This window comes from Suillus plorans (genome assembly GCF_016647745.1).
Source record: "Suillus plorans strain S12 chromosome Unknown HD556scaffold_44, whole genome shotgun sequence".
In the NCBI taxonomy this organism is placed as follows: Eukaryota; Fungi; Basidiomycota; class Agaricomycetes; order Boletales; family Suillaceae; genus Suillus; species Suillus plorans.
In genome coordinates this window covers 357,285-384,341 of record NW_024537428.1, presented here as the reverse complement: position 1 = coordinate 384,341, position 27,057 = coordinate 357,285, and the positions used below count along the sequence as shown (strand labels likewise).

The following is a 27,057-nucleotide window of genomic DNA, read 5'->3' as shown; positions in this document are numbered from 1 at the left end:
TCGAATTGGAGGTGGTGATCGTACACTCAGTTCCATTACCTAGTGGTCTGAAAACTGAATGACTGATTTGACATCAGTGAGATGGCCATTTTCAACTTTGACTTCCAAGTCATAGGCAGAGGTGTTCCCTGTGGAGAGGGTTAGTTGCAGGTTCATAATATGAGGGATATATGGCAGACATAAAGGCTAGTGTTAGCCACAGTTAAAGTTGGCATGACTGTTCAACAGCACTAGTGTGGTAGTAGTCACAAGATAAGGGTGTAATCATGACATATTAATTCGGCGAATGCCGCGAAACAACATTGAGTGTAACTACTAAGTATTCACAATATTAATGGCCCTGGGCCGGGCACACTACCTGTACCCTCCTGTACCCTTCTAATTGTTTCACATTTTTCATCTCCTATTGATCGTTCCCAAGTACTTCTGTTGTATGCTCGCGCCGGGAGACCTCTAAAAACCCAAAACACTTGCGCAGGACACATAATGACATAACAGACGACCCGATCGTCTGCAAGCTCGCGGTCAGAAATCACGAGAGACACGGGAGAAAGCTAGATTGACAGTGGAGGATGAACCGGAAGCCATAGTAGTAACAACTTGAACAGAGACGAGCAATTGAGCACAACCAAACAGCTGGAGTCATGATGACAAAGCTAAAGTCCAAAAGAGATTGTGGCTACCGGGCTGGTGTGGAGCCGTCATGATCGAGCTCACGGAGAAATTTTCTGGGACCTGCCACCAGTGTACCCTAGAAGAGGGTACAGGGACAGTTGTCAGTCCCTGTACATATCCAGCACGGAATCGCTACTTTGCAAGCTATTGGTTACATCTGTGAAACTATAGTACGTTCACCGTGACCTTGTACCACTTGACCGCTTTTTCCTGATCTTGAGCTGCAGAAACCAGAGGTCTTGGCATCAGTGAGGTTGAACAGGACTCTGGGTTTGGCGGTTAGCCTAGGTAGTCCTACAATTGGTAAGTCTCGTCTAGTAGTACTGCTTCCTCCTCTCCTCCTTACAGTGAGGCAGGCTGGTACAGCCGTTTTGCCCCGAGCCGAACTGTGGAGTATCATGCCCTCATTCCCTCATATCTACCTGAATTATTATTATTTATATTCACACATTACATATCTAATTCTTTGTCAGGTTGTCCTTGAGGCTGCACCAATCCCCACCATCAAATCATGGCCCCATTATCTTCATCACTGGCCGAACTAGTAACACCAGATCATCTCTGCAATGTGAGTTCTAATTTTTTCATGATATCTATTTCATTTGCAAGTGTCGCTCAACGTTACGCACATAGTAGTAGGTCCATTCACTCGGCATATGGCCCGATTTTTTCAATCTTTCATGACTCTGAATACAACCGTCTGCACGTCAGTCTTGTGGGCAAATACAAGACTGGCATATCGCTCTATACTACTGTTACTATGCTACATCGATACCGGCACTCCAATTTAACGCGTTTCTGTGAGGTTTCCAAGTTCAAGCCTCTTGCTCCGTGAGGCTGGCCCACTTCTGTCGGTCCCTTTGATCTCTGCTGGATTGAGTAATGTAGTATCAGCAATGCAATGTCCTTTGTCCACCTGAGCTGCTCACCTTAATCAAAAACGCTTGTGGTGAGAGCATCAATCTGCTCTTTCGTCAGAGTCTCAAATAGTGTTACCATGTCGTCATGCTCCGCAGTAGCATCGATGATTTTAAAATCCGTATCTTTGAATGCTCCGCTGGACATTTCAGTCAATGCCCACTTGAATAAAACACTTGTATAAGTGTACAACGGTTTGAGATTCCGTTCGATGCCAATGAACTTTCTGTACTGCTTGTCGTGGAAAAGTAGCTGCCGAATGTAATACTGCAATGCTTGATGCGCAAAAGGGATATTAACGCGTTCTCCATTAACCTGGAGGAGTAGCGTGTGAATCTCAGACAAGAAATAAGAACAAAATGACTAACAGTGATGACGCCTCGCAGGAAGGCCTCGTTGATGAGAAGGCTACCGACAAATTCCTTTATCACACCCTTTTTCTCTGTATGCAGTAATTGATGCAAACCGTACCCCCAGAGTACAGCGCTGCGGGTTAAAGCCTGCATATTTTTTCTAATGGTGACAAGAGCGCTACACATCTTGACGATCTCGTCCTTGCCATTTGTCATTTTGGTCCAGGCGGAAAGTTCAGCTACAGGTCATTGTAGCACTCAATCAGTAATCGGAACAGCTCATGTTCCAAGTGGACCTACGGCTGTTGCGGCACACTTTGTCCAGGCAATCGGTTGCCATTTTTTTTGTAGCTGAGTCGTCGTTCGGTAAGAAGGAGCTAGCGAAGATTTTGCACTTCAACCGAAACAGTGCCACCAACTTTGCTTGAGTTAAATCAGCAAGACCAAACAGAATAGAGGGCACAATTTGAGCTGAGGTTGCTGGTGCAAGAGATGGTGCAGGAGATGGCGCGGGAGATAGCGCAGGAGATGGTGCTAATGGTGCTGTTGGTGCGGGGGGCAGCACATCCAGCACAGGACTTGGAGATGGGTCAAATGATGCTGCACTTTGAGATGTCCCTTCCCGAGGACTCGGAGATGGACGATATCGGCGTGGGATGGTGTACGGTGCATGACAAACCTGGGGAGAAAAAAGGCGGGGGTAGTGGATGTTATCGATCATGGGATGCAAGCCTGGTAATGACTCTGGTTCTGCGTCTACCCGGTCACTGGTCATGATGGGGGTGTTGAAATCAAAAGCCCTTTGCATGTCCGAGGCGCTACACCCAAAGGTGCTGTGCAACCAATCAAATGACTGGTTGGGATCAGAGTCGTCTTGGAGAACCATTATTTTGGGCGATGACTGGCCTGAGCCATCCTGAGTACTGTGCTGGTGGGGGGTTCCATCGTTATACATGTTGCAGCAACCTAAGCGAAAGGGAAATTCAGAGGAAGAGAGCCACTAGCAGATATCGTCAAAAGGATAACGAGCATCAACCATGAGATGGATAACAAGTGTCGATTGTCGGATGGATAACCATAACACTTGTTATCCACCCGAGGGCATGGCGACTGATGGTCCTGACAGCAGTGACCTAGCCTTGACTCGGAGAGGGCCCGGCGCAACTTGGAACAAGAACTTACAAATGTGAGGTTGAGGCCGGCTGAGTCTAGTAGTGAAGCTGCGGCACAAAGTTTGATTGAAACCGCTTCAAATTTTTTAGCGCTACATGAATCGTACCTTAGATCTCCCGGGAGTCAGACTCGGAATTGCTCAGTGCGTTCGTGGCAAGAGCACGCTTTGGTCGAGAGTTCCATGCATGACCGCATGGAAGCTTTCCTGTATGGTCTGTATGACCAATTGAGTGATATTAAAATGCGATAGGAACAGGTTAATATGCAGCGCTAGCCTGAGATTTGTGAGTCTTTCAATCCCCGCCGGTTCATTCGACACCCATCACAAGTCTCCAGTCTCGGTCAGACACTATCATGCGGAATCCTCAAGTTTCTTCTGTCCACACCCATCCCACTCCTCCAAGCTCTTTCGGAGACTCTAGTTACGACCATGATAGCAGTGATGAGTCTCAAATTCTCGTCCAGACTCCACCCAGTTCTCCGCCTGACCTTTCGAGTCCACGTCACCGTGACAAGAAACGCAGCCATATGACAACATGTTCCATACTACGCTCTAGCAGTCGTAAATGATCACCAACATCTGGCGACACTTCCCCTGATTTAGACCATGAACTCTTTGCACTTCCACGCCCTCCTTCCAACATTATGAAGCGCCTGCCTAGCTTCGCTCTGCATGCGCAAAAAAGGTTCAAGCCTTACGAGCAGCCCCATGGTCTGGTGCCAAACGCATTAGAGCTCCGTTTTTTTCGAAGGTGTCTCGAATCTGGCGACAATGATATGAGTGTGGCAGATGTCGAAGGGGTATGTTAATTTGACGTACGGTATCTCAGAACAATTGACCAGCCCAACGCTAGGGCAAATCGATCCTTGAGGATTGCCTGAAACGCTTGTCTCAGACGGTCATCGCTCAAGCTGTTGCCGCGAAGGAAGCTGACTGTGAAGCCAAGCGCATGGCCGTTCTGGGAACGGCTTGGGCGGTCGAGGCAAAGAACCGATATCAGACACTTCTTGAAATGATTGTCCAAGAAGAAGTTGAAACATATACCATCGATGCTAAGGAAGCTGCCTTTCTCCGGAGATATTTGGTTGGAAGAAGCAGGGAGGATCTTGAGGTGGCCAAGGACTTTGATGTGGGTGCATACAGCCACAATTACAGATCGTTCGCTATCGCCAACTTAACCCTGGATCACATCGGGGATGTAAAGTCGTGTGTGCCTGAGGAAGATGCTGATGGTGTGGCTATGGAAAATTTGACATCTGACAACGGCCCTCAGTCAGATGCCTAAGGTGCGAGTCTCGATATTCGTTGTTACAATATCTACTGACATGAGTATGATAAGGCGAGGGTTGTTTGTTGTCAGCGTGACCTTCGGGTTGTTGTAAGTACGGACCGTCATGACTTGGATATTTGGTAGGTGTGACTGTCATGTGTTGAATTTCCTGTATCTACCAGAAGTATAGCCTAAAGATGATTGAAACGCATGTATCCTTGACAAATGATGACTACGGCCTGCCGTCGGAAGCTTTCTTGGGCAGATTTGACAATGTTGTGTGCGTGTTGCTTATTGTTTTATTTCAGATATTGAATATTTTGTCAAAGCAATCCAATGACAATCCTGACCCTCGTATTTATCATCGATTCTTTCGGGAGGTCATACCTTGATCAGACGCAAACTTTTCGACCAGGAACCTGGCGGACGTGGTAAAGCTGTGCGATCATGATGGGCAATGGGCTTGACTGAGCGCAACCCTGAACATTGAACAGGCGATTATTAAGGCGCATTGACTCGGAGTCTTGCCCTGTTCTTCACTAGCTTCACTTGTCGCATGCGAACTCGACCAACGCTACTTGCGACCTCAGCCTATAGCTATCTGCGCATTCAAGTCGATCAAAACGCTTGTCTGTGATAAGCCGAAGACTGCCAAAACTGCGATTATGGGATCTGTCATGGTATACAACATTCCATGACGTTTTCAGCGTAACTCGGAGGCACTACTTATATGATTAAATTGTGTGAGATTCATCATTTTAAACTTCCGACTCCAAATTCATCGGTGCCGAAGCTAAACTTGGCAGGATCCATTTTAGGCCACGGTCGATGGCTCAAATCAGTTCTGTATCGAGTCGTAAGTAGTTAGCCCCGGGCAAGATGCTTACGATCATTATTTGCCCAGCCTTTCTCTCTGAGATTGACAGCATACTAGTCGAGATGATTTGAATGTATGGTGAAATCCTTCGTCACGTTTATAAAGCTGTGGTGAGTTCAAATATTTTGTTTTCTCGCTATATCCGGTGACGCTCTCAGGTTGCAGTCTTCTATTAACTCTATGGTCAAATCAATTACTTCCGCTCGTCAGCGTACTCGTGCACAAACCGCAGCTTTCCTCCTTGGAACTCGTCCGGACCTGCCCAGTGTCGGGGCCAGTGAGATCACTCGCATGTGCGCGGTCCGGCACTTTTATGAGCCAATGACTCAAACCCCATCATTAGAAGAACTCACCGCACAACAGCCTTGCCAGGTTCAGCTCGACAAAAGTACGTTAAGCATGTGTATTTCAGGTCTGATGAGATGCTGATCATGTCGTGTTGCATTAGTCGAGTTTAGAATTCCTTTACACACTCTGGATAGAAACCAATCAACTACTTATGTGGACCGCTCTCACTCCGAAGCAGATTGCCGCATAGACATACTCGACTCAATTAAGGCTACGATGGATGTCTCAAAGACATATCAACACTTGGGGTGGCGTTTGTCTACCGCCCGCCGCTTAGACCCACCTCATCGACTTTTGACATCGCATGATCTTGATAGCGCTTTCAAAGCTGCGAGGACGGAACAGGGATCTGGCAGGAAAACTAAGCAAGTTTTTATCGAAATTCTCAATACTGTACGTGTTTGGATGGTTTCAAGCAGTCTGCGGCACAACGTGACATTAACTTGCAGGCTCGAAAAGAGAGGCAAATACGACAACAGGCAGGTACATCTCCTGCGGGCGAGTACAAAAAAGAGTTGGCAACAGTCACAAGTAAGTTACGCTGCTCCGACCATCAGCTTGGAGAGGACACATTCTGCTGGGTCGATGCATCTCATCCCGACGCTCCACACTATTCGTTGTGCACACGGGACCTGCAGGAGTGGGCTAAATATTTGGTGCGTGCACGTTTATTTGCCTGCAAGGATACGGCATAATTTATGTTCTTGTGGATTTTAGTATGAAACTGGAGTTCCAGACTTCGTCACTCTACCCAGGACACCCCATTTTAATGAAGTTCGAAAGACACGTAAGGAGCGAACTCCGTTGTCGCTCCAGAGGGTGTCCACCGAAATCATATCACCCGTCATACATAATCATATTCACCTTTCGCCCACCACCGATGAGATGACCTCTGGTAACTCAGGAATGTTTGCGAGAGAACGAGGAGAAGCTCGTATGGCTCTCCAACCGCTCAAGAGGACTTTTGCGCTCTATATGGAGAGCGATGAGGAGTCCGACGACGACGACGAGCCGCAACATATTGAGGACGTCCTTAGGACCGTCCATTCTCATTATCCTGCCATGAACTTTCCCCAATATGTCGAGAAACTGATGGATCACGGCATATTTTATCTGCCTACAGCGGCTCATTTCAGTGTTGGATTCTATGAAGAGAAAGTCGGGATGTCGGAGGGCTCCGCATATACCTTCCAGAGCTGTGTTTCCAAATCTCACATGAAGGCCGAACTTGCAAAGGAGAGAAGGAAGGCTAAAGGAAAGAAGAAAGCACGAGCCCATGATGGCGATGAGAATGAAGAAAATACTCCCGCTTCTAATGGTAGTCAAAGTAGCATTTGATCGAACGGTGCGGTTCGCCTCGCGTTTCCATTTGACTTTGTGCTATTGTTTACTTGGTATTCCAGAATTTGTCCAATGTAGCCTGCTTTGCATTCCGCAACTCCTCGCGCTGTAGTGTTGCCGGAGTCTCGTCTGATTCGTTTTACAAAAACCTTCACATCTCTCCTGTACTAGTAGTTTTGCTATCCTCTACTCTTCCTTCTCCTCAATATTAATTCTCTCGCTGTTAATGTTTATTCGCGAGTCTCTTGTTCTCGCCTTACTATCACGCATCGACTCTCTCAATGTTAGTTCTCTCATCTTCACCCGAATCACGTGTTAATACAAAGGTCTGAGCTATTTGGCTCACACGTTCAACGTTCACCGATTGCTCAAACTGCACCGTGACAACCATATTCGTATTGTGCATTATTTAGGTTTTCACGTACTACTACTGAAGCTTGAAGCATTCTGAAGCCCTCACACAGTTCTCCACTCACCATGAGCGTACATCCTCGCAGTTCTCAGTGGTCGTCAATTTTGCTTGGTATCCTGGGGCATCATCTAACTTGAACGCTCCAGCTTATTGTTTCGTCGTGTCCGAGTCTGTGCGTGACTGAGCCTCTGAGTCGCACCCGATTATTGATCATTGCCGAAGCTCGTTCGTTAGACGGCAACAGCCCGGAAATGCTCGTGGAAAATGGCATCTCAAATGGCAGGTTCCTGGACTGCCAGAAAAGAAACATGCTTATGGCTGGCTACCAAAGGTATTGCTAGGCCGCTTTCAGACGAGTCATTGATCTAGACGCTAGGTCGCTTTCAGACGAGTCATCGATCTAGACGCTAGGCTGCTTTCGGATCAGTCAATGACGCAGGCCATCATTTAAAATGTTCAAGTTCTCGTAGGCTCTTTCCTTCACCCTCCTTCACTTTTTCATATCCTTTCTGCACTTCCCAACCTCCAAAATTTTTTGCTCTTCTCCGAGGCTTATCTGGTATGTCGGAATCTGTGCACGCCTTGGGCAGCCCCCAGTCTCGGCATGTCTCTATGCGTGTCCCGACCTCTCCTAGTGCTAGGGCGAAGCGACAAATTGCCTCCCTCATGGAGGAGGTAGAAGTGTTGAAGCAGGACAAGGCGACGAAGAAAAGGTATGCGCGTTTTCAATCTTGGCTTGTAACTGAAGCAGATTCGATGCCTCCTTAATAGAAAGACGACTTTCTATGTTTCGCAGGGACGGGCAATCCGTCGTATGGTTGACCTTTATGCTCCGATAGAGGATCTTATTGCTGAAAATGACCGGCGTTGTGAAGAAAGTGACAAGGATGCCACTCCGGAGTAAGCATCTAACGATGTTCATGCAAATTGATGTACTTGCTTACCGAAGTGAACAGGCAAGACCGACTTCAACGTGGCTACATCGAACTCGCCAAGGCGCTGTCATGGCTTCATGATAAACTGGCAGGTCTCGATCACGAAGAGTCCGACGACATGCTGAAAAAGGTTTTCAAAGAATATTGTCACACGTCTCACTCATTCGGTCATTTCAATCTAGCTTAAGCGAGGCGCGGACTCGGCTCGGGGCGACGACACGGGGACTCTGAAAGAACTCGTGGCTTCGTGGGTGAACATCGAGTGTTGCCCGACTCCACTCATCAGGACCGATGACAAGCACCATCGAGGATTCGTGAGTGATGCGTGTGGTAAACTCCTCTGCCCAGCGGAATGGCGCTGGGAGGACCCAGTGTATGTTATGATCCGAGCTGTCACTTGCATGCATGTTGTTAATATTGAATCCAGCGTCAAGGCTGGCATTCGGGACCGTACGACAGCTTTCATCGTTTCTGAGAATTCATGGCCATCATTTATGTATGAGAACTATGAAGCTGACACCAAGAACCTGGAGCGCGGGCTTTTTAAGTCGAAGCTGTTAGTCATGGTGAGTGACCTGGGTTCTCTAACTGAAACATAGCTCATCACATTGCAGGGGTTAAAGGCAATCTTTACTTCTCCTTCCTCTGCTCATGAAGTGGATGGTGAAGGTGATGGCGCCGACATTATTGAGAACAATCGGCGCGCCCGAAAACGATCCGATCAAGCTAAAGTAAAGACATGTGTTGCCTCTATAATAGGTATGAGGAAAGTGACTCCTCGCGCAATAGCATATGCAGCTTGCCAGGTAAGATTCATCTATGTCTCTACTAAGTGTGAAGCTGAATGAAATCCATAGATTCGATTTGCACTTTCGAACCTCACGTCCTGGCGCACAGTAGATGGAGATTTCGATTATCATATTTTCTGGAACAATGTAGTGGACTTCTTCGAGGATGCCCCAGGTCCAGCTGCGCGAGCCAGAGTGAACAAACTTCTTGAGTGGTGGACAAGGTAAGTCATCCACGTCAACGACTCCGCCTGATAGCTAGTAACTCGCTACGCAGAAAAGTTTTTGGACGAAACCATTGGCAGGACCTGACGGCGGACATTGTATCTCACATGTCTGTCAGTACGCTAGCTACCCAGAGACAGCAGATGGAGGACGCTGAATTAGACTCTGACTAGTTATTTTATACTTTTGCTTGCTTCTCGCCCTCTCCTTACTATGTCGTTACTCGGCGCATTCAGTCCGGCCCTATATCATTCCCCTGTCGCTAATGTTATCATGAATAATAAATATGATTCTCTATATTGCGAATGTGCGATCTCTCGATGAAAGCAAATTTATAAATTCTATTTATGCTGCGGACGATTAAATTATTACAGCGGCCTTTTCGATAATTTTGTATATGTATGGTAAGAATTGCGAATGAACAGTCAAGTGGCAATGGAGTAAAATGGTTCCGCCGATCTCCATAGCACTGTTAAAGCTCGAAAATTTCCAGCAAGACATAATGCTCGTTGAAAGATAAGGGAAATACAGATGCAAAGCATGACTCACTGTTGTCAATGCGCGAGCCCAGGTACTAAGTCATAGAGACACAGCGTATGTCGCAAGTGAAGCGATGGATCTAGTAGGTGGCGAAATACATGAGATGCTCGTTGAAAGATAAGGTAAGTACAGATGCAAAGCATGACTCACTGTTGTCAATGCGCGAGCCCAGGTACTAAGTCATAGAGACACAATTACGCTTTGAAAAATTATCCATTTAATGACGAACATTGAAGATTCCAAACAGATGTCTTGAAGTCAAACGGGACAAAAGTTTGATTTATCTCTCACATATTGAACTCATCCGCTGCTCCGCAAAGGTAACGCTTTTTCGCACGGATTCCCAATCTATATCTAGCAGACAAGAATCCAACACCTTGAACGTTGCTTTCCCCGTGGGACTTGTAGTTCGCCTAGCTCGAGCGTTATCTTCGCATGTAATCGATGTGTTGTTGCTGGTCAGCTAACACTTTGTCGTTTTTCTTCACCTCCAGATTTTTCCTGTAGTGTTTCGATTCTACCGCAAAATTCAATCTTCGAGCAAATTAACTGCAAGATTGCCTGCAGACCAAACGACATGTACCCGCACTACTAATAACATCATCACAGTGTTTCTCACCTTCACAGATCGCAACCTCCTTTCTTTTCTCTCTCAGTATCTGTCCATATTAAACTTCATGAACCTGGGCCCGTTTACATTTTCTTAGACACATTCAAATGAAAGAGATCATTTAGCCAATATCGTTCCTCAGCTGGTGTGCTTTCAAATTGTTGTTTCCTCGACAATGCCAAATATTCCCATGTGGAAGCGGTCAGCAGATATACGAAGATTGTTGTGATGCTGTATTATATATTACTTTAAATAACCTTCTCATTTGTTCATCGGTTCTCTGATGGTACTGTAGCGAGTCGCACTGCAACACGGCTGTGGTCGTCGACGGCAAGTATCGAGGTGCAGTTACCTAATAAAGCGCGAGGGTGTTTTTGATGATCATGATACTATGATGCCACGGATATTACATTGAGGTGGGCGCATTGCGCATGATCGGATTCTTAAGTATTTTAAGCCTGCGCACCTTGTGCACACCAGTCGTTTTGTTGAGAGTGGATACTATTAATAAAATACTGTGGCTCGATTATGTAAGTAGAATCGGGTCGCCCAGGCCAGGATGTCACTGTCGACCCAACACCACGGAAACAAGGTCTTTGTGCGCTGAGATGGCAGTGCCTCTCCAACTTTGTACGGTTGCTCGCTATTTATGTAATACGTTACCAAAGGATGGTGATTCCTGGAGGGTCTGTCGCCATTTGCAAACGATGATACGTAGATCATACACGTCAGCCTGCGGTTGTATTTATTTATTTTGATTCCAATTTGTGTCCATTGAGGAAAAATTCCCTATGTAGGACAATACTTGCTATTCTACTGGGGCCCCCGGTGCCCTTTATCCCGAAATCGCGAATGCCCTGATGTGAGGCGTGCCCCCATCAGTCCGCTGTTCCCGCTGGCCGTTTTAGACGCGTGTTTCGTTTATGTATAGTAGAGTTGTGCGGCTTCATCTGGTCTGTATGGTATGTATATTGGCGAGGATGGTACGCGTTACTCGTCCGTTTACACGGATTAGTACAGGAATCTAATGGAGCTTTGTTGACGAAGTTAGTGGGCGGCTGCTTGTCCTACCGCCTGGTGAGTCTCGGTCTCTTCTCCATTTGGTGGGCTGGAGTCCATGTAGGCGAGTGTTTATTGATTATAAGGTTGTGTAGTGTTTGATTATTATGGGAGTTATAGGTGGCGGTGGAGGTACTTGCGTTGTATGTGTTACAGTTCTGCTAGGCGTATCAATTCTTACGTTTTTTGGTTATGGGGATCTCACCGAATGTAGCCTTAAGTCTGCGAGTGCGGTTCACGTATTTGACTAAGTGCAGGATTGCTTCTGGGTCAGTTAGGAGAAATGGGATGGACGAGGCGTCCCGTCCTAGGGCGTTTTGGAGTGAGTGGCGATCTCCATTGTATTGCGGGCATGCGAGTAGGAAATGATGCACTGTCTCTTCGGTTTCTGGGCAGTACGGACAGTGTGGGTGTTCGGACTTGTTGATGCGGTGGAGATACCGATTGAGAGGAACGTGCTGGGATCTGAAACTTAGGAGCATTCCGGTTAGTTTCTTTGGGAAGGCGGCAGTCAACTTAGTGAAGGAGCGGTTGATAACATTGGGGTCAATCGCTTCTTGGACCAGTACCAAGTGGCACCCCGACTAGGACCCCGAAAACCAGTCATCAACATCGGCCTCAACAACGCCAAGGACGCCCTACGGCGGCCTAGACGCCATCAAATCACCCTCAAATCACATCAATCCATCATCACCAAGACATGCCTGGTGACAGGAGAAGTGCCAGCATCGGGTCAAGACCACCTGACCACCGCAACACATCTCCTACCTACGGTCTTAATACCCGCAGAACCACGAGATCTGCAATCTCTCAGAATGACATCGAATCCATGGCCAGCAACGTGAAGGACTCGGAAAGCGGAAAGCAATACCTTATATCGAAATTAATCTGCAATATTGATCAACCATTTACACTGACGCATTTGATTTCAGTTCTATTTCAAATTACTCAAATGTCCAGCACCATCCCCTTGCCAGTAACCTCAGCAATCAGAGCGGTCGCCTTTCTCCTGAAGGACCATGTTGCCTGTGAAATCGCTGATTCCACGGCCACACGACTCACGGACGTGCTCACCCCCAGACTGGTCGACCACGTAATAGCTGCCATTGCCCCGCAAGTTGCCTCTATCCTCACCACCTCCGAAGCCCTACGGGACACGTTAGTCCAAGCAACGACGCTTCAGAACACAATCAATAGGGAGAGAGATGAGCAGGAAGGAGACCTCAAAGTCGCGGCAGAAAGATTCGAAGAAGCAGCGGATCCACTCTACGAATCCATTGAGGACTGCAACAACTCGTACAAGCTCCTCACACCATCCCTTGAATTCACTCAAGATCGTCTCAACAACTTGTCGACCCAACTCTCTCAGCAACCCCGAACACAATCGACCTCACCCACCGTGAACACCGTGAACCCCGCAACAGTCAGCCAAACTCAAACGTACAGTTCCGTAACAGCGGCACACCTGCCCCCATCAATCGATAAGGCCGTCAGCCGTGCAGCCATTCGTGCTCGTCAGATTCTTTTAGACCCATTGCCTGGAGACAATCTTTTCCCTCCAGATACTCCACATGCCGCGATAGTTTTAAAGCTGAAAACTGCGCTGGCCAACATACGCGATAGAGACACTCCCGTTGGCAACATTAAGGCAGTACTGACATTACACAATGGGGGCCTCATTGTAGAACTCGAATCGGAATCGTTGGCAGAATGGCTCCGTCTACCAGCAAGTAAGGAAGCCTTAAAAGAACAATTTGATAATGCAGTATCGTTCCGCACTCGTACCTTCCCCATAGTAGCTGAATATCTCCCCATACAGATCCAGATACATGAAGACACCCTCCTTCGATCGATAGAACAAGATAACAACCTCCTAATAAACTCAATAGTCTCGGCTCGATGGATCAAGCCCCCCACCCGCAGATCCCCAACCCAGCAAAAGGCGTTTGCCCTTCTTCACATTGCTGACCCTCACACAGCTAACCTCATCCTCAAAGAAGGTATTTGTATCGGCAACGAACGAATCTCGGTCCGCAAGGACAAACGTGAACCTATCCGCTGTGCGAAATGCCAAAAGTACGGACATATTGCACGGAACTGCACTGCAACCACCGACACATGTGGCACCTGCGGCAACCAACATCACACATCTGAATGCACCACCTCAAACACCACCAGATGCGTCAACTGCCGCAGCGATCAACACGCCAGTTGGAACCGGTCGTGCCCAGACTTTGCCCGACGCTGCGAACTCATTAATGAAAAATTCCCAGAAAACTCTATGCCCTACTTCCCAACAGAACTCTCCTGGACGCACGTCAACCAGCCTCAACGCTCTCTCCCGTTCACATACTCCAAACCTCAACGCGCACAGTCCCCCCCCGGCATGCTACCTCCCAGCAAACCACCATTCCATTCCAGCCTCGGCCCCGTCCTCCAAATCGAATGCTCTCCCCGCAACGTCCTCAAACTCCGGCTCTCACAGAACTTATGAATCGTCTCTCTTCTTCTCCATTCACACACACTAACACTACTAACTTCTCTTCCTCCCCTCTTAGCAGCCCACTCTCCACTCCATCTAATGTCTGAACACCGTAATGAACCCACCGTCCGACTACGCATATGGCAGCAGAATCTCAACAACTCCATGGCCGCCCAAGCATCCCTCCTCAACAACCCCAACGCCTCCAAATGGGACATTATCCTCATCCAAGAACCTCACATCAATTTTCTCCGCAACACCTCAGCAAACCATCACTGGCACGTCATATATCCTACTCAGCACTACACCCATCTCCGTCAACGTACCCGCGCTATAACCCTCATCAGTACCCGCCTGGACACCAACCTCTGGAAACAGATCCCGCTGCCTTCCTCCGACATCACTCTCCTTCAACTCTCTGGTCCTTACGGCAAATGCACGATCTTTAATATTTATAACGACTGTCGATCCCAATCAACGCTGGAAACCCTAGACACATTCATCGAAGGCAACATCACAACTCTCCGTCCCACCGCCAATGATCATATGCTCTGGATGGGAGACTTTAATAGGCACCATCCGATGTGGGAGGAAATGCGCAACCGACATTTATTTAATTATACTCATGTTAAACCTCTTATTGACCTTATCGCTGACTTTGGTATGATTCAACTACTTCCAGGTGACCTCCCCACACTTCAATCCTCCAGTACCGGTAATTGGACACGCCCCGATAACGTCTTCGGCACAGAACAAATCCTCGACGCAGTCGTCACCTGCACTACTGCACCAGAACTCAGAGGTCCAAAGACGGACCACATCCCCATCCACCTAATACTGGAATTAGAAACGCCTCGAACCGACACCGAACCGCAGCGCAATTGGAGAGAAGTCGATTGGGAACAATTCAATGAGCACCTTACTAACCTTCTCTCTTCCCATCCCCCTCAACCTCTAGCCACTAATGATGAATTTCAGATTGCAGCACGACGTCTAACGGAGGCCATCACCTCCACGATCACAGCGAAAGTACCGCTCTCGAAGCCTTGCCCACACTCCAAGAGGTGGTGGACGAGGGAACTCACCATCATGCGCAAGAACGTCAACCGTCTCAGCCGGCTAGCCTACAAGATGAGGGCACTGCCGCTTCATGAATGTCACAACGAACTGAAGACTCTCAAGAATCAATACGCCGACTGCATCGCATCTACGAAGCAACAACACTGGACAGACTGGCTCAAAGACTTAGAAGGCAACGACATCTGGACCGCCAACCGCTATGTCACGTCTGATCCTAAGGATGGAGGTAAAACACGTGTTCCCACTCTCATTGTCAAACGACAGGACGGCTCCTCCGTCGAAGCCTCCACCAACCATGAGAAAAGCCTACTAATTGCCGAAGCTTTCTTCCCCCCTCCTCCCGCTACTAACCATATACCCCCAGACTGTATATACCCAGAACCTATCGCACCACACACTCCCTTCACCACGACCCAAATCTATCGAGCCATCGCTAACCTAAGTGGCTACAAAGCGCCAGGACCCGATGGAATCTGTAATATCGTATTCAAGCGCTGCTCGCTCACCCTAGTCCCACATCTCGTTCACCTCTTCGACGCTGTCTTTACTCACAAAACCTATTATGAACCTTGGCGCCGATTTACAACCGTAGTCCTCCGCAAGCCCGGAAAACCCAGCTATGCTGTACCCAAAGCCTACAGACCTATCGCACTTCTCAACACCACCTGCAAACTCTTAACGGCAGTAGTCGCCGAGCAACTAACATTCATTTTAGAACACCACCATCTACTACCGAATACCCACTTCGGAGGTAGACCCGGCCGCTCAACTACTGACTCTCTGCATCTTCTAGAAGCAACCATCAAAGACGCCTGGCGCTCCCACCGAGTGGCCTCTGTCTTATTCCTGGATATTGAGGGAGCATTCCCTAATGCGGTCACCCGCCGGCTCCTCCATAACATGCGCATGAGACGTATTCCCGGTGAACTCGTGGACTTCACCGAACGGGTCTTAACGGGAAGATTCACGCAACTCCGATTCGACGGATACACGTCAGAATGGATCCCAATCACGAATGGTATAGGACAGGGTGACCCCCTGTCCATGATTTTATACATAATTTATAATTCTGACCTCGTAGAAGTTGCCCAGCCCAGAGCAGGAAGAGCATCCCTCAAGGAAATGACTCTGGCATTTGTCGACGACGCAGCCTTCATTGCAATAGCAGATGACTTCGAGACTGCGCACACCATGCTCACTGACATGTTAGACCGCCCTGGCGGTGGATTCGAATGGTCACGCCTTCATAACTCCCGCTTCGAAACTAACAAATTCGCACTAATGGATTTTTCTATGAATAGACACAGACCCCGCCCTCCCATGATCATCCAAGGTTCGACCATACACCCAACAGCTACTCATCGCTTCCTCGGCGTCATCCTAGACCAGGAACTTCGTTGGACCGCCCAAGTGGACAACGCTGTGGCCAAAGGCACAGCGTATGTCTGCCAAATACGCCGCCTCTCCACGATGGCCAAAGGAATACCGCTGCACCTCATGCGGCAGCTCTATCAAGCTGTTGCAATCCCGAAGATGACTTATGCCGCAGATTTATGGTTCACGCCTGCTTTTAGAGAAAACTCCGACGTCCTCCAGAGAGGATCAATAGGCGTAGCCAAAAGACTAACCTCCGTCCAGAGAATTGCCACCCTGGCCATGACCGGAGCCATGAACACCTCTGCAGGAGACGTACTCGAAGTCCACGCTAACATCCTCCCCATATCCCTCGCCCTTCACAATATCTGTCACAGAGCCATTGTACGCCTCACTGCTCACCCAGCAACCCACCCATTATATCACCCAGTTCGACGCGCTGCCAAGCGCTATGTATCATCTCATCGCTCCTCGCTACATAAACTCACTCACCTCTTTTCTATTATCCCAGATGACATCGAGACCCTCATCCCCGCACGTCGCCACCCTTCCACGAAAAATCCCTTCAAAACCAATATCGCAACAACACGAGAGGAAGCGGCCATAACACATGGCCACCTGACCGAAACCATCCAAGTCTACACTGACGGCTCTGGCCACAATGACAGAATCGGGGCAGCCGCAATACTGTTCCGGGCAGGAGCCTCACCCCGTGTCCTACGCTTCTACCTAGGCACGAAGGACGAACATACCGTTTACGAAGCTGAAGAGGTAGGACTAACGTTAGCAGCAAAACTAATTGCCACAGAACAGAACCTACAATTCCCAATATCCATCTCCATCGACAACCAGGCAGCAATCCAAAGCGGGGACAGCTTCCGCACACGCCCAGGATCATACCTAGCGGATTGCTTCAGGCGCATGATGCAGAAAGTGGCCAATAACCACGGTGACTTCGACGTTACAATACACTGGGTACCCGGTCACTCAGACATTCACGGCAACGAGGAAGCAGACAAACAAGCAAAGAAGGCCGCAGAGGGCCGTCAGAACAACAGCCCTCGCAATCAACTACCTAATTTCCTTCGCTCAAACTCACTCCCTCTCAGCATCTCTGCCCTCAAGCAAGCACACCATCAGTCCACCCAAAATTGCTGGACGAGGCTCTGGGCCAAATCCCCCCGTTACGCACGCACGCACAGTATCGATCCAAATATTCTACATCGCTCATTCGTAAAACTAACAAAAACTTATCCAAAACGCTTAACAGGTCTTCTCATGTGTTTACGCACTCGTCACGTCCCGCTCAACGAACATCTCCATCGCATCAACAAATCTCCCACGTCATCATGTCCTCACTGCCCAAACGTCAATGAAAATGTACACCACTTCCTCATCACATGCCCCCATTATCACCATGAACGACATACCCTCATACGCGCGCTAGGACGCAAAGCCACTTCCATTCCGCACTTACTAACAAATGAAGAAGCCATACCACACCTTACTCGATACGTCAACGCTACAGGAAGAATGAAGTCCACATTTGGTGAAATCTCCTTGTCCCAGCCACGAAAGACCTGACCGTTCCCCGTTCACCCAACAGAACCAAAACATTATGATACCCCCCACTAACTCATCCCCACACGACAAACGACCTACTATAACTCCGCCTAATCCTAAAACACCCTCAACTACCCTCAACATATAATACACCAAACCACACCTAACTCCTCGCCTATACGGAATCTAAGCTCCCATTGGACTCAGCCAAATACTAGCGGAACCGGCCCTTCGTCACCAGAGGCCACCTTTCCTAACCATACCTACTATTTAGCACCCAATCAGATACCTATACCAGTTGCGCAAGCAACCGAGAACGCGTCCAGACGACCCCTACTCATATTAGCTATATCACTGCACGCAACATATTTAAAAGTCACCTCTCCTTCGATAGATAGCATGTCTAAAACGCGCGGCGGGAACGGCGGACCAGTGGGAGTACGCTCCACACTGGGGCATTCATATATCTAGAGGCGCGGAGGGGGCACTGGGGCCCCCAAGACTAGTTAGCATTGTCTTACATAGAGTACTACTCTCAAAGACAAAAAACTGGAATTAAAAAAAAATAAAAAAAAATAAAAAATAAAAAAACATTGGGGTCTATGTTCTGGATGCGGTTGAATCTTGGGGATTTGGCCCACATTCTCCTCCATCTGGAGTGTGTCTCTTGTCGGTGGGCCTGTTTCAACGCAGATATACTGAGTGGTAGGGTGCCGTGCCTCAGGTACCTGGGCAGGGTTTCCCTTGCGCTATTGTTGGTTCGGCTTGTTGCTGCGAGCTTTGCTTCCTTATCGGCCATTTCGTTCCCGTGGATGCCTTCATGTCCTGGTGACCATCTCAGGGTGACGTTGAAGTCTGGGTGGCATTTTGCGATGGCTCTCATTTCCCTGTCAAAGTAATCTGCAATATATGATCCTGGGCGAGCGGTCATGTTCTCACCGGCATTTATGGCTGCCTGATTATCGATTGAGATTGAGATCGGGAATGTTAGATTCTCCTCCGTTGACAACAGTTTGGCGGCTAGCGTCAATCCTACTTCTTCCGCTTCAAAGACGGTATGTTCCTCGTCTTTTCCTAAGTGAAATCTTAGTACTCTTGGGCGAGATCTTGCACGGAATAGGACTGCTGCAGCGCCAATATTATTCTTGTAGCCTGAGCCGTCGCAATAAATCTGTATGTCGTCAGTGAGTTGTCTGTGTTCCTCGATCGCCGTCATCCTTTCTGTAACTCTGACTTTGGCGGTTGTATTTTATGAGCAGTGTATTATATCCACGGCAAGGCAGTAATGAGACAAACACCAGATAGTATGCGAAGCTTTGAAGAAGTCCTGTCAATTTCTGTGACCACTGATTGATCATGCGTTCTAAAGTCCTCTTCATGCCCTTGGATCACTACAGCCAATTTTCCTATAATTCGCAAAATTAGCTATTGGCTCGCCCACACAGATATCACCGACTGCGATCCTCGAGTTGGTCGGATGTGTACTTTGCGCCGCCTTATGTTCTCGTTCAGTTCCTCGTGGATTGCATCGCTCAGGTTCGAATATCCAGCATCGTTTTGCCACACCAAGGATTAGGTGAGTATGCAACAAGCCTTGTGGCGAGGAGTCGTGTAGATAGATGGATTGCCTGAGAGACCTGGGATAGTCACGTTCGTTGGGGGATTCAGCGTGTCTGGGAGAGAGGAAGATGGAAGAAACATACGGCTATCAGCTCTCCCGAACGATGGAGTAGGATTGACGGTCTATTAGTTGAGGATGCGAATGGATTTGGCTTCAAGCTAAGCTGTTCGGCTGTGAGCCTGCGTTTAGTAACGGTATCTTGAGAAGGCCAGACTGCTCACTGCGGCAGGCTCCTTTTTGAGCTTAATTCAACCTGCGTGAACTGCTAAGGTGGTGCATGGTACTGGGGAAGTGAATTATATAATCACGATCGGATGATCGGAGTATGTACATACTGTATGCTTCCGGAAGGTGCATGCGTCTTTCACGTACGGAACTTCGATACCCAAGTGTGCCATGTCAAGACGAAAAGACGATGAGTCACTAGTCAATAATTATTATTATTTGATCACATGCAGTTAGTTTCAACATTGGACACGACCAGTACTACGGTCATGAAATTTCGAAAACTCAGCGCAAGCGTAGTCACTAATCAACCAATAGAGAGTTACTCGTTAGGCTTCCCTGCCTGGTGTATCAGGCGCCGGGATGCTATGCAGTTTCTCACCGTCGACACCAGTGGCTTGCAAGGCAGGCAGAGACGCTCACTCGGTAATCGACTGAAACCCAATGGAATACAGTCCAGGATCTACCACACGACTTCAGCCTGAGGTGATGCCATCCAAAAGCCCAAAGTCAAGAAAATCCAAAAACCCAAAGGCAAGAAGGAACGTCTTTGGGCGTCACTGTTTGATCTCACATCACGATAGAAAAACTCACATACTAAACAACCCTCTTCTGAAATCAAGGAGTCCCGGCCGAAAATATGAGCCAACTGCTGGATGTCACTATAGCAGGCATCAGTGCCTTACAAATCGTCGTGCCTAGTGACCTGGCGAAAGGTGTACTCGGAACAGTCGCCAGTATTCTGATGACTGTGCAGGTGCGTCGGTGTCACTCTCGAAAATGAGTTTAAAAGATCCTTACGTCCGTGCAGTCGGTGATCAAGAACAAGTCCGATTTCCGGGCGATAGTCAAGAAATGTGAAACCATCGGGGAAATCCTCAAGAGAGCAACCAAGGACACCACCGACGACAACCTTCCAGGATACTTGACCCATGCTTTATCGGAGCTTAACTCGTAGGCAAACCAAATTTCACTGTCGCTAGAAACTGACAACGCTAAGCAGGTTAGTTAACGATATCAATAATAAGGTAGTCTCAAGGAAGAAGCAAGGATGGTTCAAGAGGATCTTATCTGTCACGATTGATCGCGACCAGATTGATAGTTGGGAAAAGGACATAGACAGTTCCCTCAAACTCTTCGATGTACGTCTCTGTGACTCGACCTGAACTTCTGCTGCTGAATGTCATCTCAAGACTGAAGCGCTCGTTGGCATTGCCACGAGGGTGGAAGAGCTCCCTGGCATTACCACGAGGGTGGAAGAGCTCACTGGCATTACCATGAGGGTGGAAGAGGTCGTTTCGCGAATCGACAGCAATCTAACCAGTGTCAACGTTCTAAAGTAAGTTGTCATGTTCTGCGGGTTGCGGGTGTCCTTTAAATGCAGTCAGGTATCAGCCAATTGAGCCTCCATCGAGACCTTCCATGTTTTATGGCCGCGATGATCTCGTGGCGGAGTTGACGACCCTCGCCGTCAACGGTGAACACATTGCATTGATCGGTCCCGGAGGTATGGGAAAGAGTTCTCTTGCCAAAGCCATCCTTCACGAGCAGCTTATCATCGAAAAATTTGCTGATCGGCGCTTCTTTGTGGCTTATGATGACCTAGATCCTTCGACTATCACATTCGAAACTTTCACGACTCATTTCGCGGGAGCCCTTGGCATAGAGATTACCGGCGCTGATCCTTTGCGCCCAATATCTACCTTTCTTCATTCTGCTAGCGCCCTTGTTGTCCTCGACAATGCCGAGACCTTCGAAGAGGCCAGTGCGTTGTCAGCGCTCGAAAAAATACCACCGGCAATCGCGAAGATTGCAGACATCCGTGGTGTTATCCTGATCCTCACGTCACGTAGTCGAAGGAATGCAACAGATGTGTTGTGGAGAACGATGGACATTCCGCCATTGGACTTGAGTTCTGCAGAAAGAGTATTCTTTCAAACTTATCCTCGCGCCCGTTGCAGCGATGCCGAGGAAGAAATAAAGGACCTACTCAGTGAATTGGATTTTCACCCCCTTTCCATTAATTTACTCGCACACACTGCGCGGCAAAATGACTGGTCTCCAGCCACACTACTGAAGAGATGGAACGACCGGCACACTGCCGTGCTCAACCCCGGCAAGGGAAAGCTGCAAAGCTTGTCAGACACCATGCAGCTGTCACTCAACTCACCATCAATCCAAGCTCTTGGCGAGGATGGTCGTCGTACTTTAGCCATAATCGCCTTCTTGCCTCAGGGTCTCAACGACAACCTGGCTGGCAATCTGTTGCCATCGCTCAAACAAGTCAACAATATATGCGATGTTCTATGCATACAATCTCTTGTTTATCGTCATGAGAACTTCATCAAGGTGCTCGCACCCATTCGACATTGTGTGCAAGATTCCTTGCCATTAGTACCTGACTCCACATCTTTGCAAGAGATACGCACCTTCTACTATCACACTGTCGAGCAGTGTTCGGAAGAACAAGACAGTCATGCTAATATCATTGTCTCGGATCACTTCAACATCGAGCGTGTCGTTGCTTTCGATCTCGCCCATATCCCTGAAGAGACTTATCGCGCTTGTCCAAAATTTTTGTGTTGCTTGAAGTGGCACCTTCCTCGCCCAACTACCCTTACCCCCGCTATTTTCAATGTCGTCGAGAACTCCCCCACGTATGAGTTCAAAGCATACTGCTTGTGGAATCTCGGCTGGCTCTACTTCACTCTCTCCCAGCTCACAGACGTAATGAAAATTTTTAAAGCTGCTGGGGCACTCTTTCTCGCCACCGGCAACCACGAAATGGTGGCGGAATGTGTCCTCGAATGTGCAGACCTATGCAGATGTCAAGCTCGCTTCATTCAATCCCAACAGCTTTTAGAGGGCTTCCAACGCTCCGAGTCGTGGGAGTATCTCAGTAAACCAACGAAAAGCCGAGTTTGGTTTTTCTTGGATAATGCTCGGATGTATAGATTCACAGCATCTGCGGACGAATTATTTGTGAAGTCCTTGGGCTTGAAAGATCACCTCTATGGGTTGTCGCCCAAGATTTGGCACTGGCGGGCCAAACTTTACTACGGGGGAGACATTGTCCAGGTGAACGAGCGCTTAGAAAACCTTCTCCTACAATGCACATGTACACAAGTCTGCTTCGCCCGCTGCGGCGCACTTGAGGGGCTTGCAATGGTGACATTTTGCGAAGGCAGGCTATCCGAAGCCATGGATATCCTACAGAAAATCGTAGATATGTTTAAGGGAGAACGTTCATTCTATGCCTTGTGGTATACCGTGTTGAAGGCTGTTGTTGCAAGCAGGCAGGGGGATCATGCCCTTGCGAGGGAGCTCATATACAAAGTCCCAGAATCCCTCCAATTCCTCGAGCTGCGCAGTGCATTCGTATTTCTCCACAGATCTTATGGGGCGGCATGCATCGAGCTCGCTGCGGGCGCATACGACAATGCCGAGTCCCATTTCATAGCTGCCATTGAAGGCTCTGATATCCAAGGACATCTTGATTTCAAGGCGTATAGCAAACGGGGACTGGGGGAGATTGCCTTTGCACACGGTGACTTCGCGTTGGCTGCACGATGCTTCACAGAAATTCGGTCTTTGTGCACTGAGATGGGAGTGCCTGAGCGACATTTGTACAGTTGCGACCCGTTCTATGTCCTGCCAGACAGATTTTGTGCATGGTCATTATTTTTGGAGGGTCAGTCGCCATTTGCGAACATCATGTAGATCAATTACATGTACATTTAATAACAGCCTGTCATTGTATCTCGGACGATTGTACGAGTAGTTTCATCATGATATAGTATCTATGTGACGAGACGAATGCTTACGCGGGAGATGAGTGAAGCGAAACGCATGGAACTTCAAGCGTTTACTGAGATTGCTGTGACACGGGAAGGCTGTGATACAGATGTGTTACATAGAGAACGCGTCTGTTCTTATCACCACATATCTCACTTCCACTTTATATATATGGTAGTGCGCGAGCTGGATCTGCGACATCTCCTCAGATCGAAGGTTTATGAAAAAAACCCACGATAGGTAATTGCTAGTCTCCCATATAAGCTAGACCAACAGAGAAAAATAGTCGAAAGGCGATAACTACGCACAATTAATTTATCTCATCTTCTCCGACTGTGAGCTCATTCTCGCACGCGTCACGTAGGTGCCATCCCATGAATCGCATCGGCTCGTCTGCACCTTTAAGTCGATGATGATCCTCTAGCCTAAATGTAGTAGGACAGAGTAGATGCTATTCGACTTATGTCACGATGAATAAGGTGCACGCGTTTCAATGCCGAAAGCTGGCACGCAGAGGGTTAGGCTTATAGGTAAATGATACAGTGAGAAAACACGTACCATTTGTACAGCCCGCTGAGGAGCGATCCTGTTTCACACTGCCTCAGCTTGTCCGCGGATATCACCTATGCTTGGCCCCAATATTTCCGTTGGGAGATACTCAACTGAAGGCCTACACCAAAGGGGTAGCTGGATGGTTGCACGAGGTTCGAACTTGACGCGGGATTCATGTCACAGCAGTGCGCGAGACTTCTTTACGGCTAGCACCGCCTGACCATCATTCTGTTTTTGACCTGTGGCGTGAGGCAATATTAAGTTCAATGATGGGAATGTGCGAAGATTAAAGTACGCACCCATTCTAATGCGCAAACCAAGTACTGGGCCAGGCCATCAGGATTTGGCTGAAGCATCGTCCTTGATAACGTTTCCTGGAATAATTAGTGATGCAAAAGCCAATTGAAACCTTGGAAGTTTAAGTATGAGTGAAGTAGCATGAATCGCAAATATCAGTGATCATGTTGTTGGCTGTATGGATGATGTAGTATCATAGTATGCATGAAATTCGTGACGAGCATGGCAGTACACAGAAAGCTACCACGTGGCTAGAGTCATTCCGTGACCTTGGATGTTTGCCACATACATCGCCGTCTCGTCCAAAATAATGAGACCAGACTTCGTAAACATCAGCTCGGCCGTGGTGCTGTTTAGATAGAACTTCCCAATGAGCGTGCCTTCCACATTCCAGACATGAATACCATCGCCGCAGCCGGCATAAACGTTGCCCTTGGTATCAAGCTGAATGCCATCGGGTGCACCAGAGTCGCTGTAGGCGAACACTCTACGATTCATGAACGACTGCGTCGTTGGGTCGACGTCGAACTGATAGCTTTAGAATTCGCTTGAGTATCTGATTACCATCGTTGTAGGTGGGAAAACTAACATTGTGGCCGGAAAAGTCTGATTTGTCCCGGGGAAGGATCCAAGAATACCAGTGTCGGTGCTGATGCATTATTCTAATCCACAAACACGAGAGAAAAAAAACCAAACTTACACGAATGCAGTTTTGCCATTTGGCGTGAACGCAATACCATTCGGGTGCACAAACCGGTCAGCGACAACTCTGACCTGCCCAGTCGATGGATCAAAGCGGTATACTTGTGATGGTAACATTGGTTCAGGACGGAAACCGTTTAGCCACCCAAAGCTGGAGAAGCCATTAACATTGGAGATATAATGATCTCATAGATTGCTCACGCAGGATCGGTGAAGAACATGATGTCCGTGCCAGGGAGGATTTTGATATCATTAAGCGAGTTGAACTGTCTGCCCAAGAAGTTGTCCAGAATAACAGTGGTGTTATAGGGAGGGCTAGGATTGACGCGAACAACAGAAGGCGGAAGCAAAGCGCGGCCTGAGGTAACGAACAGAAGGTCTCCCTTGTATGGGCCTGTTCCCCCGTTGACCATTTGGACATTATCGGAGAGGTTGAGCTGAAAGTCAAAATGGTTAAGCATCAATGGTCAAGTGGGAGAGACCCACTGTTTGAACCTGGATATTGACATTTCCAGGCGTAGAAGTCAGCGCCATGTCGACTTCTGTCATGTTGATCATGCTAACAACGCTGTTGTTATACCAGCCATTGTACCCAAGTGCGCCACCGTCATTGCTTGCAAAGAAGACCAAGTTGAGATCTGGAACGTAGATGGGCGCTTCATGGGCAAAAGCAAAGCCAGGATTCGAAGCAATTTCGCGAATGGTGGCAGATGGTCCGGTGACATCGAGGAATGAAGAGTCAAAGGCCTGAATGAATGGGGGTGCACTGTTGGTGGGGTTAAAACCAATAAGGGACGAATTGCGCCATTTTGTGTAGTTTGCTCCCACAACATTGTATTGTAAAGGGTCGATGTACTGGGAGGGCAGACGTTTAGATGCAATTTAGCACTACACAATTGCCATTGTTGACGTACGACTGCTCCAGGCGGCGACGCTCTTATGGACGACGCGGCAGCAAGGGCGATAGCCAGAATCGCACCAACTGCTGATTTCGTCATTGTTGATGAACTATTTCCTGGCAAGTCTGGTTAAGTTCTATGACAGTCAGACATCTCACTTTTAGCATAGTCTTTATAGTGATACCAGGAAGGCTCTGAGTACAGTCCGTATCGGAATGTCAAGGATGGCCGGTCAAAGTCAGATGTCATGAGTAAGTACAAAGTTATATTGATAAACCGACCATGTGCCAGTATAACATAAGTTACGTACCGCATGACACCACACAAGATCAAGAGAAGCCTCTGTGGTTTGCAGTCTAAGATTTGGCACTGGCGGGCCAAACTTTGCTACGGTGGAGACATTGTTCAGGTGAACGAGCGCTTAAAAAATCTTCTCCTACAATGCACAATTACTCAAGTCTACGCCCGCTGCGACGCACTTCAGGGGCTTGCAGAGGTGGCATTTTGCGAAAGCAGGCCATCCGAAGCCATGGATATCCTACAACAAATCATAGAGATATTCGAGGGAGAACGTTCGGACAATGTCTTGTGGCATACTGCGTTGAAGGCCGTTGTTGCAAGCAAGCAGGGGGATCATGCCCTTGCGAGGGAGCTCATCTACAAAGCCCCAGAATCCTCCCAACACTTCGAGCTGCGCAGTGCATTCGTATTTCTCCACAGATCGTATACTGCGGCATGCATCGAGCTCACTGCGGGCGCATATGACAAGGCTGAGTCCCGTTTCATCACCATCATTGAAGGTTGCGATATCCAAGGACATCTTGATTTAAAGGCGTATAGCAAACGGGGACTGGGGGAGATTGCCTTTGTGCATGGTGACTTCGCATTGGCTGCACGATGCTTCACAGAAATTCGGTCTTTGTGCACTGAGATGGGAGTGCC

The 27,057-nt window shown here is 48.2% G+C and overlaps 8 protein-coding genes across 8 annotated transcripts; 6 read left to right on the top strand and 2 right to left on the bottom strand.

Annotated features, from left to right (window-relative positions):
* Positions 1 to 1,605: 1,605 nt before the first annotated feature.
* On the bottom strand, positions 1,606 to 2,901 carry HD556DRAFT_1445533 (uncharacterized protein; the record flags this gene model as incomplete). The annotated part of the gene is made up of 3 exons (XM_041306950.1): positions 1,606 to 1,908; positions 1,962 to 2,185; positions 2,247 to 2,901. The coding sequence occupies 3 exons, from the start codon at positions 2,899 to 2,901 to the stop codon at positions 1,606 to 1,608; spliced, it is 1,182 nt and encodes a 393-aa protein (XP_041158150.1).
* Positions 2,902 to 3,473: 572 nt separating this feature from the next.
* On the top strand, positions 3,474 to 4,405 carry HD556DRAFT_1445532 (uncharacterized protein; the record flags this gene model as incomplete). The annotated part of the gene is made up of 3 exons (XM_041306949.1): positions 3,474 to 3,657; positions 3,724 to 3,920; positions 3,974 to 4,405. 3 exons carry the CDS (start codon positions 3,474 to 3,476, stop codon positions 4,403 to 4,405), a joined length of 813 nt encoding a protein of 270 aa, XP_041158149.1.
* A 1,042-nt stretch (positions 4,406 to 5,447) lies between these two features.
* On the top strand, positions 5,448 to 6,953 carry HD556DRAFT_1445531 (uncharacterized protein; the record flags this gene model as incomplete). Its single annotated transcript, XM_041306948.1, has 4 exons — positions 5,448 to 5,655; positions 5,716 to 6,008; positions 6,065 to 6,271; positions 6,333 to 6,953. 4 exons carry the CDS (start codon positions 5,448 to 5,450, stop codon positions 6,951 to 6,953), a joined length of 1,329 nt encoding a protein of 442 aa, XP_041158148.1.
* A 1,027-nt stretch (positions 6,954 to 7,980) lies between these two features.
* On the top strand, positions 7,981 to 9,489 carry HD556DRAFT_1241090 (uncharacterized protein; the record flags this gene model as incomplete). The annotated part of the gene is made up of 8 exons (XM_041298163.1): positions 7,981 to 8,081; positions 8,140 to 8,268; positions 8,325 to 8,433; positions 8,486 to 8,676; positions 8,731 to 8,863; positions 8,903 to 9,046; positions 9,161 to 9,315; positions 9,369 to 9,489. The coding sequence occupies 8 exons, from the start codon at positions 7,981 to 7,983 to the stop codon at positions 9,487 to 9,489; spliced, it is 1,083 nt and encodes a 360-aa protein (XP_041158147.1).
* Positions 9,490 to 12,477: 2,988 nt separating this feature from the next.
* HD556DRAFT_1310124 (uncharacterized protein) lies at positions 12,478 to 14,053 on the top strand (the record flags this gene model as incomplete). Its single annotated transcript, XM_041300375.1, has 2 exons — positions 12,478 to 13,255; positions 13,704 to 14,053. The coding sequence occupies 2 exons, from the start codon at positions 12,478 to 12,480 to the stop codon at positions 14,051 to 14,053; spliced, it is 1,128 nt and encodes a 375-aa protein (XP_041158146.1).
* Positions 14,054 to 14,172: 119 nt separating this feature from the next.
* HD556DRAFT_1241061 (uncharacterized protein) lies at positions 14,173 to 14,463 on the top strand (the record flags this gene model as incomplete). The annotated part of the gene is made up of 1 exon (XM_041298160.1): positions 14,173 to 14,463. A coding segment is annotated over one exon (291 nt), but the record flags the coding sequence as incomplete, so codon positions are not given.
* A 6,047-nt stretch (positions 14,464 to 20,510) lies between these two features.
* Positions 20,511 to 23,590, top strand: HD556DRAFT_1445527 (uncharacterized protein; the record flags this gene model as incomplete). Its single annotated transcript, XM_041306947.1, has 5 exons — positions 20,511 to 20,627; positions 20,682 to 20,824; positions 20,874 to 21,012; positions 21,064 to 21,209; positions 21,259 to 23,590. 5 exons carry the CDS (start codon positions 20,511 to 20,513, stop codon positions 23,588 to 23,590), a joined length of 2,877 nt encoding a protein of 958 aa, XP_041158144.1.
* Positions 23,591 to 23,975: 385 nt separating this feature from the next.
* Positions 23,976 to 26,935, bottom strand: HD556DRAFT_1310122 (uncharacterized protein; the record flags this gene model as incomplete). The annotated part of the gene is made up of 12 exons (XM_041300374.1): positions 23,976 to 24,090; positions 24,224 to 24,288; positions 24,517 to 24,577; positions 24,804 to 25,049; positions 25,104 to 25,163; positions 25,215 to 25,367; positions 25,418 to 25,653; positions 25,703 to 26,071; positions 26,131 to 26,224; positions 26,426 to 26,502; positions 26,595 to 26,653; positions 26,713 to 26,935. The coding sequence occupies 12 exons, from the start codon at positions 26,933 to 26,935 to the stop codon at positions 23,976 to 23,978; spliced, it is 1,758 nt and encodes a 585-aa protein (XP_041158143.1).
* Between the last annotated feature and the right edge of the window lie 122 nt (positions 26,936 to 27,057).